The sequence below is a fragment of the Micropterus salmoides genome, unplaced genomic scaffold (assembly GCF_014851395.1).
Source record: "Micropterus salmoides isolate LMB-PRFRI ecotype aquatic unplaced genomic scaffold, ASM1485139v1 Ms_hic_scaffold_18, whole genome shotgun sequence".
NCBI classification, from domain to species: domain Eukaryota; kingdom Metazoa; phylum Chordata; class Actinopteri; order Centrarchiformes; family Centrarchidae; genus Micropterus; species Micropterus salmoides.
Genome location: NW_024040928.1, coordinates 18,282,275 through 18,296,699, shown reverse-complemented (window position 1 = coordinate 18,296,699; position 14,425 = coordinate 18,282,275). Strand labels below are relative to the sequence as shown.

Sequence of the window (14,425 nt, the reverse complement as noted above, 5' to 3'; positions counted from 1 at the left end):
TATGTTTCTTTAAGGAGCTTGTCTAATCTCAAGCAAGCACACATTTTTGTGAAATGTTTATGTGTGCATCTCTGTATCTATGTGTGTGTGTGTGTGTGTGTGTGTGCAGGCGAGCGTGAGCATTTACATCTTATTTTCACAGTAGAGTTTCTTTGCAGTTGCATTCGCAAATTCGAGAGCAGTGGAGAGGTTGGAAAGCGCAAGCAGACAGATGTCATTTGGGACTTCAGCAATTCAAGGCCTGTGGAAGTGTACTCACAGTTTGGCACAATTAGTACCAAAAGGGGTCCCTGCTTGACAAATTAGCACACAAAATGTCAGCCGGTAGTTTAGCACATCCACAATGAGCCCTTGCAAATTAGCACATATTTTGAGGAGGGAGCTGGCACATTATTATGAATAGAGAGAGCCTGGAAAATTAGCACATCTGTTGCCAGCGCTCAGAATTAATACATGTTATATGATCACTGGTTTCTCACTTGGCGCTGGGTAAGGGATGAGGGTGGTAGCACACATTTCTAATTGAAGACTGTGTGTGTGCTCATTATAAGAGATTGATGAGATTGACCTTTTGGCAATTGTATAGCTAATTATTGCCCTGAGTGTAACTGAACTTAGGTACTTCTGAATGTGTGAGCTTTAAATTCTCACATCACTCAGATTTTCCCCAGACTCAGTTGTTTCTTACCTGACAAGTTTGTTTAGGCTCAATCTTTGGAGTGTGTGATTGTGTGTGTTCACACGTGAATGTTCAAGTGTGTGAGTCAGCCTGAGGCTTAGCATCCAGCAGTGGCAGGTGACAGTCCAGTCCAGTGTCTAGAGGCTTTAGGGTGACAGGAGCGATTCTATCCAGGAGGAAAAACACACAACCAGCCAAACAAGTCAGATAACAACAGCTAAACTGTTGTTCACATAAGCGGCTTTCTAACAGTTTCATGTTAGTTTTCCATACCTCTAACAGAGTGATTGATTAAGTTCTTTATTTATTGCTGACTCACTGTATCGGTTTACTTTTTATTGTAATTATTGTATTTGTGTTTTCAACTTTTATTTATTTATTTTATTTATTTTTGGTGGGGTGGGGTCTTTCCACGAGTTTTCATAGCTTGGTTTTTCATGCTATATGACACTTGAATTCATATTCAGGGATTCTATTCATTAATGCCAACAGTGTAAAATCTCATTTTACTATGCTACTATAATACTAGTACTTCACTCTATTGTGTTACTTTTATTTCTCTCATTTAATTTCAAAGATCTAGTTTGGCTTCTAAATAAGTTTGGTAGGCTCAATCAAGATCTCTATCAGGTACCTTCTTAGAAAATGTACCTCTATCAACCAAGTTTACTGCTTATCCTCTCACAAAACCAAGATTTTATCTCTGAGCCACTGCCAGAGACGATATTGCAGCTCAAATAATACACTGTTATGTTATGATATTGTAGCAGCGTGTGTCTCTGCCCATATTGTATGTAGAATAGAATGGACTTCATTTCCTTGAAAATTGTATTCAGATGATTTTATACCTGCTACATTGATGGTGGTTTTCTTGTGTGCTGTAGCACTGGTGAGCATCCTGCACAGATGATCTATCCCGTGCCCATGGTCAGATTTCTAGGGATCTTCAGGGAGAGAGAGAATTGGCCCTTGTGCATCACAGGAAGGTCAGTCTAATGCAAGGGGAGCTTCAGATTAATGACCAGAGGCGGCGACTCTCTGCAGGCCTTCATGCATCATGTCCCATTCACCGGCAAACATGTCAGGGAGCGATCCCACCGGGAATTTCTGGGATATTTACGGAGTGTTTCCATCACTTTTGCCTCCTGCCTATTGGCTCTGAGCACTGATGCTAACCTGCTGAAAGACAGAGGTAGACAGATACAGGCCAGGGTGTTGGGGTGTGGTGGGTGGAGGTCTTAAAGCCTAACTGAGTGACTTCATGTGCATACCTGGGCCACTTGCCCTAGCGACAGGGTTGCTCGCTGGTTGCCATGGCACCCACCCTACATCCCACCGCCATTCTGCAGCTGCGCTGCTGGTCATTAGTCACAGAGACAGGCCGTCCACACTATCACAACGCCCTTCCTCCACCAATCAGCTGCTCAGATACCAAAACTGCAGAAGCCTCTCAGACATAGCATAGATGCATGAGTCGCCATGGCAACATATCTGTCTCCCATCTCTCAGTGTACAAGAGCATCCTTGAGTAGAGAGAGCTAATTGCATTGTAATTCATAGTTTGATAAATAACCTGTTTCTTTTAGTTTAGTTAATAAATTCTCCCTGCTAGTATTCCAGATTACCAGAAATATGGTGTTAGTGTTAATCTTTGTTCAGAGCATCATGTGAGCAGTGGAATTAATTTGAACAAAAGTAATAACACATTTTTGATCGGCCTGTACATGAATTTCAAGGTTTGTTCATTATTATTGTTTATTATGTATGTCCTTCAGATGTGAATGATTTCTGTTCACAGGAATTAATATCAACTGGAGTTCATTTCAGTCAGAAATTTTACCAATGACCAGCTAACTTTATGATGTTCGATCCAAAATGCACTTGATTAACTGTGAACAAACATTAAAAAATGAGTCAAATTTACATAGAGGAGACATCCTCCCACACTGCCTTTTCATTTCCACTTTCAACTCTCTCTCCCCCCTCTCTCGCTCTCTCCCTCTCCCTCTCTCTCTCTAAACACACACACACACACACACATACTAAGTCACTCAGATCAGCGGGCCTGTTTCCTCGTCATGGTGATTATCCAGCTCATAACTCACTCAGAGCTTCCATTTGCACTATAATTCACACCAGTCCCAATGATGGCAGCTCTATAATTCACACACACACACACACACACACACACACACACACACACACACACTGATTATCTCAGCTGTAACTCACACACCTGCAAACAGACGGACCACAACATCAAGTATTGGGGGGGGGTGGATAAATAGATGATGGAAGACCAAGTGTTATTAATATGTATGACAGCTACACGTGCATTACACCCAACACCACTGTGTATTTTCCAAAGTCCAGTTTGGTTACGAAATCTTAATGTCGGATTCATCACTGTAAACAATGCTGAGGGCACAAGGAGCATTAAATCAAACAATAACCATTTCATTTTCTGTGTGGTATCATTTTTCATTGCAATGTAATACTCGGCATCTCCTTGGAAATATTAAATATAACCTATTGTCAACTTAATTTAATGTGTCTGCTCTTCTGTGTTCTCATAGGTATATGGCTTATTTTAAACCAGCATGTCCAGGCTGCTCAGCATGCCGAGGAAATGTGATGAGCATAATGTGACACCCTTATGCTCCTTTTTATATTCGTCGAACAGGCCAGTGGAGCTCAGTTTGCTCCCTCAGGGCAATAGTATAAGAATTATCTATTAGGTCAGACTGACATGATTCCAATCATCTTTAATGATGATTCTAGGTTATTCGTTCTTTTGAAGATTAATGTGCCATTTCAGAGAAATTAAATGCCATGAATAGCAACATGTTCAAACACACTGCTGTATAGAGGGAGGATTAACACATATTATAGCTCATGCACAAAACACACACTGAAGTGGCTGTACAAGTATATGCCAAACCCTCATCGTACACTGCAACATCCTTCTCTCATTCCCCGCATTTCACCTTCTTCAATTCGCTACTGGACTGTATATTTATATATATATATATATATATATATATATATATATATATATATATATATATATATATATATATATATGTGTGTGTGTGTGTAAGACAATGCCAACATACTGCTGTACCATATTGACAGTGATAAAGCTCACTTCCCTAAGTTAATGACATCTTCTTTGCCCTCCTTTTCTATCACTCCCTGCCACTGCCAGGCGCTATTTATAGCCACTGTCTATTATTGTACAGCTCTCTCTCTTTCTACACTCTTTTAAAAATGCGTCACTCTCTCTCTTTTTCTCTTTCCGTCTCACTTTCCCCCCCGCTCTCTATAATTGAATCGATAAACAGGCTTTAAACTTTTTTCAGTTTTCAGGATTTCGTCAAACCGGCTCTCTGTCCTCCGAGAGGATGGGAGCCGTGGATGGACTACTGAACTCTGCTCCTGACTCCGAGAGTGTTTCTCGGAGCTGCTCTCACAACCCTCTTTCATCTCTCCCCCCCCCCCCCCCCCCCCATCCATTCTCTTTTAAGTTTGTGTAAAGCTTTCTCAAGATTTAGTCCATCCTCAAAGGTGCATTAGCTTTCGTAACGTTGTTTCACTTTTTTTATTATGTTTATTTTGAAAGTTGAAGTAGTTGCTCGACTCCACAGCTTTTTCTTTGTGAAACTTTAATATGCTGCATACTCAAACATATTGCACCACCTACAACATGACTTCAAGTCATTCTGATGATGGATGTGTGAAAATTCTGTTGCCATTTACACCTGAAATTCAGTACATATCGGCCGCCTGGCTTGTAGATTAGATGGAGCAAAATTGTATATATTTTGTAAATACATCAGCATCTAAATTTGTTTGTAACTACAATATGTCCATGTACATTGGAATCAAATTTACTGACATGCATTTTGGTGATGACGTCAAATGAATGCAGGTAAATGATGATGACAAAATCTTGAAATGCCACATATGGGTAGTGGGTCGGTTCAACATTGCCTTCCCTTGCTTAGGATTCTGAACCACACTGACGGACCGTCTGAGGCTTTACAGTGCTCGGTTTTTGTTCAGCTCAAAATAACTGACAAATCTGAAGGGAGCTGTTTTAAGTTGACAACATTTTACTTTGTGGTGGTAATTATATTGTCTCGCTTGCACGGCGTGGTGACACAGCATGTATTGTTTGTTATTGTGTTGAGGCTTTTACTTTGACAATTAATGAGCATTGCAAGGTGTGATTCAACATATATCCAAAAGGTAACAAGATTTCTTCGGCAGGCTCAGCATGAAACTCCCATCAGGATGCTCTCCCAACAAGTACTAGTGAAATAAGATGCAGAAACAATGATTTAGTCAATTTGTTTACAATGTATAATGAGTGTAATCAAATCCCTAATGTTTTATCTTAATTTCTGATTTGCCAGGCCTTCTCCTTCACTACCTCTTTTGCTACCACTTTAGATATGTTTCTGATTCCTCCCATGGCTCTAATTCTCTCGCTCTCCTTTCCTGTACCTTTTATTTCTCTTCGCCCTCATTTCTCTGAACCCTGCGCTTTTGTTTTTCTTTGCTTTCCTCTCATTTTAGAATCACTGAAATCAATGGGACAAAATGGAAGAGTGAACCTTTCTGTCAAGGCTCAGCAAGGGAGTTAAAAAAGGGCACCCACCCCTGAACTCACCTCCCTTCGTAACTAATTGCCTATAATTACACAGATGCAACAGAATGCAAATCAGATGAGATCCAGTCGCCTAGCCCGATCTCTGAATCAGTTTCATGTCATCGTGTGACTGAGCTGTCTAAAGCAGTGAGCACAATAGCATCAATGCTATGAGCGCTCAAATACTGAAATGTTAAAAATTATAGTACAGCTTGAGGTGTAATTGCCTGCATCATATCGATCATTTACTTCAGTGTCACTTGTGTTAAGGAATCTATTGCAATTACAGGAGAAGGAAGTGGCTATTTAGAGGTCTGGCTCTCGGGTGACCTTTTTTTTCTTATCCCTCAGGAGGAATATTTGAATCCATTGAGAGCGGCCCCTCAGGAGCAGAGGAACTAGCCTTTAAATTTGCCTTGAACACAATCAACAGGAACCGCACCTTGCTCCCCAACACCACTCTGACCTATGACATCCAGAGAATAAACATTTTCGACAGCTTTGAGGCCTCCAGGAAAGGTGAGTTGGGAGATATGGGAAAGACATTTAGCAGAACCTCACATCTGAGCACTTGTTTTGTAGTTCATCACTTTTAAATGCAACAACCCATGTAAGAAATGAAGAAACGAATGGTTTGTCATATGACTCCCTTGCATTTAAGAAATTTGTTCTTAACAGGTTTGAAGACACAAAAGCAAGGAAAATTACTCCATTTTTGAAAGAGTATGTCAACATTCAGTTAAAGGAAGAAAAAAATCTTCCAAAATAAAAGAGAGTGCTATTTGGTGTAACAGCTCACAGATTGTGTGAATTGAACATTAACTACCAAAGATGACACAAACACAGAAAGTCAATTTAGACAATCATGGTCTGTGTCTGAAATCACTCCCTATTTACTATATAGTGCACTGTATTTACTATCCGCTATACTGTCCGCTACATTTGAATGTTAAATGCATGCAGTAGAGTGCCCTCAAAAAATACCCACAATGAAAGGAAAAAAAGTAGTGTCCATGGCATGTCCACTAGTTTCTGCTACAAATCCACCAATATAACGCATCACATTTGATAGATGCAAAAATTATAGTCATGCAGCACCACAGCTGTCGATGATGCCACAATATGATGATGATTAATAAGTGTCTGAAATCTCAATTTACTGCTCACTGTAGAGTAAATTATTCAGTGTTTATTCTGAAAGGAGTAGTGAATGAGTGAATGGTGCTGTGTATTTTGTAAAAACTAATACAGTCTATACCGTCAAAACACAAGGGCTTGACATGAGATTGTTAAAACAGGCTACTAGTTACCCCAGAGTTCACCAAGAGTAGAGTGAAATTGAGAAAAAAAATAAACTTAACAGTGTTTTTTTAAGCAGATTGCTATTTACCTCCTTGGAGAGGTTTCTTATTTAACACTGAGTAACGTTGTATTTAAACAAAGTTAAATGCAGTGTGTATTCTTGAGGTCTAGACATGTTGAATGCATTTACAAAGCAGATTTCTGTGATAATTTTGAAACCTGCATCATGTTCACATGTTTTCCTTGCTGGCTTCTCCTTCGATGCCTTTGCTGGCACAGTGCCGCATTTGTTGGCACATTACAGCCACATGTAGATCAGTGGAATAGTGAAAGACCATTGGCAGGTATGTGTAACGCATGACCCGTGTGTTCGTGGGCATTCTTGCATGTCCTCGCAAACAAAACAGGTGGGGCCCACTGATCACCAGTTGGGCTATGACCATTATCAAGCACCTGTTCCGGTTACTTATTGTTTGTTTGGTGTGACACGTGTAGGCAAAAACTGAACACCTAAAAAAAATGTAGAAACAATGACATTTAAAAGCCCAACAGAAACACTAAGCTTCTGTTGCTTCTGCCTCTTGCTACCCTTCCAGCATGTGATCAGCTTTCCCTCGGAGTGGCGGCCATTTTTGGCCCCTCACATAGCTCGTCGGCCAATGCAGTCCAATCCATCTGCAATGCTTTGGGAGTGCCCCACATCCAGACCAAGTGGAAGCATCAAGTGTCAGACAACAGGGACTCCTACTATGTCAGCCTGTACCCCGACTTCTCCTCCCTCAGTAGAGCCATCCTCGACCTGGTGCACTTCTTCAAGTGGAGAACAGTCACTGTGGTGTATGACGACAGCACAGGTACAGGTACAGTTGGTGTCTGTACTCATCTTCTAGTGGTGTGTCTGTTTGGCATGATATGTGTGACAATGTGTACAACCTGTAGCCTTTACACTCCAAAATGTCCAGAAAAACAAGAGGTGCCAGGTCAACCACAAAAAGCAGCACTGCTGCTCAGAGTTCACTGTTTCAGTGAGTGCTTTGTAACCTGTCAAGTTAATTCAGAAATCAATAGCTTACTGTTCTGCCTCAGTCCTGCAGGTGCTGCCCATGTCAGTCTTCCAGAAGAATGAACAACAGAATAGAAAAAAGAGAACCACATTACCCAGAATGACCCAATGTCTCTTCAGATTAATGCAATGCAGAATTGTAGTATGTGGGGGCTGACAACAGCCATTAATAACACACAGAGACACTTGATCTCTGAGGGTGGCTATCAAATGTCTCTGTCAGCCATTTTGTCTATCCAATGACTTTGTGAAGTGGCTCGTAATATGCATTTTAAAAGACGAGTTCTATTTTAGCTGGAGCACAGTGATATTTTTATGAGGAAAAGTGTAATCGCTCCAGCGAAGATAACAATATTCAAAGCGCTCATACACAAATTTATGAGCTATTTGGCATGATGTGGTTGACAACTTAATGTAAGTAAATTAGATAGAGCTGAGAGGAGCTTTGGATTTTAGACAGGTTGCATAATGAATTCACTCCCTACTCTTAGAAAAATGAATATCGTCTTGTAGTTGACATCTTAAATTGTGCCGCTAAATAGAAATTTAAACCCTTTTCTGTCCCTTTTAACAACTAATCCTGTAATAGTTTTACTACTATTTTGTGTCCTCCAGTATCGACGCATTTGTTGCATACATCTCAGTCCAAGCCAATCCTGCAGCATGCAAGCGCCTCTACACTAACCTCAGATGATATCCCAATGACTCGTCCCACGTGCCACATTATTCTGACTCATCTCCTTGACCTCTCTTCACTTCCTGCCTTGGAGCTCAGTACGTTAACACCCTCGTTCTCCAACAAACTGCCCCAGTGAGATGCCAAAAGGTGACCTCTCGCCTCTCTCTCTCTGTCAGACAGGGGCTCCTCTGTGGAGCATTTCTGCTATAACACACCTGACGCCCCGAAAAGTGTGACAGCTGCATAGCCGCGTTGCTTCCCCAAACCGCTTCCACCTGGTCCCAGGCTGTAATCATACAGCTTCATGCTCCAGGGCCCCGTGCTGCTGATTGGAGCCTATCTGACGGCTGGCAGGAAAAACTATCGGAGGGGATAAAATATTCACACACAGCCGTTAGAAGATCCAGGGGGAAAGTCTGAAGGCATTAGCCAGAGCCCACAAACATCTACACTGACAGTGTTTCCCAAACGCTGAGCTCCCTTGACAGATTTTTTTTTCTTGCTTAACACCTCCCAAAGTGTCAGTACGAACAAAAACAGGGAGACACAGACATGCCCTAGAGTAGGGATCTATTGGGATTACCTGAGGAAAGCTCTAGGAGGTTCAGTATTCCTCCTTACAATGGTACTTTTCACAACAAGACCTGCATGTTCCTATTTCACACCAATCTTTCTATAGGCCTCAGGGAGACCCAGCCCCACTCACAGTAAGACCATTAAACTGCTCACCCAGCACTTCATTTCAAAATAAAAAATAGGCTGAGCTATCTTAAAGTGGTTCCACGAAAAAAAGAAAATCCTATCTCTCTCCAGTTCCCTCTCAAACTATCCGCACTGCTCCATCCATTTTTATACCCATGACAAGTAATCATCTCTCCCATCAATCCAGCCTCTTTCATCCCTGCACTCTGAAGTTCTTTACTGAGGGAGAAACTCATTGTAATCTCATCACAGTATCTCCCGGAGAGCTTTCTACCTGAGCTTGTGGTCGAGAAATGAAAGGTGAAGATTGTAGCTCAATATGTGACGGCGGCATCAGACTCCCTAGGGGTAAGTACAAGCCGAGCAAACAGGGCCTCTCTCATCAGAGCACATCTGAAGTGTGTGTGAGAGAGACGGGAGAGGCAGGACTGACCACGGCTTTCCATCAGGGTGAAATTGAACCTATTCCATGCTACTGTACGATATCATGGACGACGGTAGCGGATCAACATTTGGGAGACTTCTGCGGGATTGGAAGTTTCTGTAGGCGGGTGCGGATTGAGGTTCTTTCCATTTTGGTATAAAAGAGTGCAATTAGCTTGGTTGGTGTTAAATTCTCTTGATAGGTCTGTAGCAGTCTGTTTGCTTGCCAAGGACGAGTGGGAGGATCAATAGACTGTGGATTAGGAAGGCATGCATATGAGCCTTTTTTTGAGAAAACCTAAATCCACTAGGTTTTTGTGGCCTCCTCAGCATCAAAATGGCAGCAGATCAAACACACAATGCTGCTGCATCTTTAAAATTCCTTTTCACGCTATATGTGTCCTTTTTGTCTGCAGGTCTCATTCGACTGCAGGAGCTGATCAAGGCACCGTCACGATACAACATTCGTTTGAAGATCCGACAGCTGCCCACAGAGACCAAGGACGCCAAGCCACTTCTGAAGGAGATGAAGAAGGCAAAGGAGTTCCATGTCATCTTTGATTGTGGCCATGAGATGGCTGCCTGGATCCTAAAGCAGGTGTGAATCCAGCTTAATGAGCCATGATTCATTGCAAAATTCAAACCTGGGGGACTGTTTATGGCGAGTGATCAATATTAAATGAATAGATAAATTAATAATTATTAAATGAATCGCCATATGAATAAATTGTTCAAAATAAAAAATAATAATAAATAATAATCTGGGACATTATTCAATAAATTAAACCTCAACTTGCTGTTAAAAAAAAGTTATTTCATTCTTATTGTGATAATACATTTATGACACTTCATTCAAAGTCTGTCATTATTTCCAGCTACTTTTTAACCCTAACCTTAACCAACCTAACCAATGGAGACAACTAGTAGGGCTACTAGCCAATCAGAAGAACAACACTTAGGAGCAGAGTTCACGCAGGTAGGCTGGTAGACAGGCTGGTAAGTCAGCCATGTGCTTATTACAGTCCTGCAACAGCCACAGATACCGGATTGTTTTCATGTTTGTGTCAGAGCATTTGATTTATTGGTTGCTGTGGGGATGTAAAGATAATTTCAGCAATATAGGGTAATAAAAACTCTTCTAAAATAAATTGCGATGCCACCTTTAATGAGACTGCACATGCTACCCGGATCAGACAGAACGCGTTTTTTGCAGAGAGGCACTTTTTTAATTGTTTTCTATTGGCAGTGAGCGTCCTGCGCGCTGTTTATGCGCCCTGGGCGCCTTGCGTTTTTGAAGGAGCGCTCTGAGCGCAGGAGTTGAAAAAAATTCATCTCTAGGCAGAAAAGCCTCCCACGTCATAGGCGTTTTTTTTTTCCATTGTCCAATAATATAAATGGAGAGACGGGCCTTCCGTTGTGGTGACGGAAGCTTACAGTTGCTTGGAGTGTCCAGAGACCGAGTCATCCTAAAATAAACCTTGAACCGACCATCATTAAGACGAAGTTCCTGGACCAGCTGGTGGTAGCCTGCTACCAGCGGTGTCTTCTCGTTCTGAGGGTGTCATGTAGGCTACCCACAAGGATCTCCATTTCCCTCTCTCCTGCGTGTTTGTAGCCTACACCTCTCACCCTCAAACAATGCCAGAGCAAGCGCCCTCTGTTGGTCTATTTTTTTTTAAAGCAGATGTTTTTAGCAACAAAAGACACAGAACTGTGAGTTGTGATCAAGTTTCTGCTAATAACCAAAGATTACAGATGCTGGCGCTATAAACTTTAATTAGACTGACAGGACAGCTGATTCGGTGGTTGCCTAGCAACATAACGAAAAAAAGGCACTGCTGTGCGCCTCCAGTTTCAAACCTGCAAAACGCTTTCTCTCTGATCGGGGCCTAACTAATTGAGCTTTGTTTATTACTTAGCATCAAAGTGAAGACACAATGTTAGCAGCAAATGGTCAAATGGTTGTGTTTGCTCTAGCCAACATGGCTAACATTGGCTCTTCACTTTGATGCTGAGTGAGAATCCGGCTCACAGGTTGGCTTGGCTAAGACAGCTAGGTAGGTAAATATGTTTAGCAGCAGTAGAGCTTGCTAGCATAAAGAGGCATATTATTGGGGTAGGCTACATGACTGTATGAAAGATACCACCACTGCCATGGAGAATGACGTGAAATGCTATGATATAAAAAATAACTTTTAAAATAAAAGATGTCTGTAACTAAATAAAAATGGTATCCAAAAAAACAAAATTTCTGATTATTTAACATCTCATTTTGATGTGTTGAATTTTAATCATTTCTTCAGTTAAATTATTTATATATTTACTATTTATTTATATGATTATTTATTGCATAATTTCTTTTTATTTATTTAATTGTGAACACTTTGGGGTTTCACACTATTCACCTTGAATTTCAATATGTAAGAGCCGTTAAGTTGGTGGAACAGTACATTTGTGTATTAGATAAGTCATTGCACCTCCTGAATTAAATTAAAAGTGAAATATCTGCAGTCCCCAAATTTACATAATTTCCCCTTATAGAAACGTAGACTCAGTACTCAATACATAGACATATAGTTCATTCATTATGTATATGTACTAAAACAAAAAGCTCATGTGTTCCCTTTTATTACTCTTTCTCTATTTAAGCACTGATGCAAATGATTCAAATACCTACTATCTGCTCTGTGCATTTTTTTATCTCTCTATAGAATATTAGATCTCAACTACTGACCCGTCATAATGGATGCTCTCCACTGGACAATAAAGGTTTTTTAATTAGAAAGTCTTAGTCTGCTCACAGGCATGTTATATTCATTTATCAGAGGCACATTATTTATGAGAATGGTGGGGGTTCTTATTGAATTGAAGTCTTCACAGAAGCACATTACACTGCTAGATTTCTCTATACAGCTGGGTGTCTATGGGAAGCAACAAGAATGCTTATTTGTGGATGGTGAATACTTGGTAGGCACAACAAGACATACTGTCAACAGCTCAATTCAGTGCCTCTTCCTGCAATGCTTCCTTGTAGTCATTATGGCCACAGTGTTTTCTTCACTGTAAAGAGACCTAATAATTTGCACACAGAAAACAACAAGGACTTTGGAACGTTTTATGTTTGTTTCATAAATGCTTATTCAGATAGAGAGGGAGCTGTGAAATCAAAATCATATCGGCACAAACAACATATTGTGTGAAAAATATGCACTTAAAAATACATTTTCAAAACAGTTAAAGAAGCTTTAGATGTGTCATTTGAGCTCTATATTGGTCTACTGCCATTATTCTTTTTTAACATAAAAGTCTCTGGGTAAGGTTGGGCTGTGGGGGGGCAGATTAGATGTGCCATCTCATTGTAAGTATAATAAAAATTCAATATGTCTTTGAATCGATTACCAACCACACCTTCCCCACCAATTCAAAATTGTCTAGACACGCCCGTGGTCTCTTTCAGTGTGAAACGTTTTCTTTCTCATCTGCCTTTCTGGCCAGTGAACATATGTCAGTGTCAGAGTGACTATACCGGTTCAATTGAAGCTCAATGAAGAATTACAATTAAATTATAATATGCTAATAAGCTTATTAAGCTTTGATTTTTTTGTTACTACTTGCTATTCTTTTCTCCCTGTAGGCCCTGGCCATGGGTATGATGACAGAGTACTACCATTATATTTTTACTACCCTGGTGAGTATGCTGGCGCAAAATTTAATTATATACTATGTTGGTTTGAACTGTTTTAGTTTTCTGGGATTGCAAGGCAGAAATACATCCATCTGTCTGAGTGTCTGATAGCAGGTTTTCTTCTCTTGGAATAAAATTAAATGCGACTCAACCGGGAGCCAGTCGAAGAAAAACATGCTATTATTGTCATTTTGTGCAAAGCATTTTGAACCTGAACCACAGCCTGAATTTGTGCTGATAGAAATAGATGGCCTTGAAAGCAGAGTCATTGTCATGTAGTTGATTAGAAGTATCTCTTTGCATTTTGAAGGATCAGTTGTGAAACTTCACTTTGTTTTCTAAATTCTGCACCAACCTTTCCACCCCACCTGCCTGTCCACAACCCTGAGCGTAGTAAACAAAAGCAGCTGGATATATTTTATTCTGATTCTGGCAGCGATTGAAGTTCTCCAAAGTTCTTTGATCTAGCCACTACAAAGATTACTTGCTAGGCACCAAATGAACAGCAGCACATCTTCGCTGAGCCCAGAGAACAGAAGACTGAGAGCTCAGATAACAGCCCTGAGCAAATTAGACTGTCACCCATTTGGTCCATTATAGCTCTAACAAAAAAATGGCATGCTGTGTTGTTTGGTGCACAATTGGAAAGGCAGAGGGAAAGGTTGGAGAAAGCTGTCCTGAAAAAGACATTTACTAGTGCAAAGGACATGAAACTATCCCTTGTGCTCCCACATAAGAACCTACCTGGCTAGATGAAAGGGTAGTGAGTGACAGCAGGTATGTCATTGGGAAAGGAAAGACAATAGTGATTATAGGCCTGTTTCAGCCGCATGCTGCTGCTTGTCGGGGTGGAAACATGCCTACTTTAACATCAGCCAGTGTTTGGCAGGTTGGAGGCCACAATGCTGGCCAAAGCTGCTGTATACTGGTGCTAAGCCATCCATGCTGCTTTCGGAATAGGATAGCAAACACTGACCGTGTCACCCCCATTCTGCGTCCGTCACCTGCTGTTGCTCTGTCAACTGTGTTGTTGCATCCCAGAGACATCTGCCTGGTGAGATGCCAGACATGCTGTATGCAGGACAATTGGGTTGTCCTTTCACTACCACATGATAGATGGCAGTCCACCAAAAGCCTGCCTGTAACCTTGAAAGTCGTGCCTTTATCAAGGCTACTGACTCAGCATGAGATGGAATAACTCGTGAAATACCTTCAACTGCACTCTTCTGCTCTCACTT

General features: G+C 41.0%; 1 protein-coding gene across 2 annotated transcripts in view; it reads left to right on the top strand.

Moving 5' to 3' along the window:
- LOC119909171 (glutamate receptor ionotropic, kainate 2-like) overlaps positions 1 to 14,425 on the top strand; it is a 64,525-nt gene that overhangs the window by 11,642 nt on the left and 38,458 nt on the right. For both annotated transcript variants that reach the window (XM_038727269.1, XM_038727270.1), the window contains exons 2-5: positions 5,685 to 5,852; positions 7,232 to 7,489; positions 9,919 to 10,100; positions 13,137 to 13,190. In XM_038727269.1, coding sequence (XP_038583197.1) covers positions 5,685 to 5,852; positions 7,232 to 7,489; positions 9,919 to 10,100; positions 13,137 to 13,190 — 662 coding nt within the window. The remainder of the gene's footprint in view (positions 1 to 5,684; positions 5,853 to 7,231; positions 7,490 to 9,918; positions 10,101 to 13,136; positions 13,191 to 14,425) is intronic.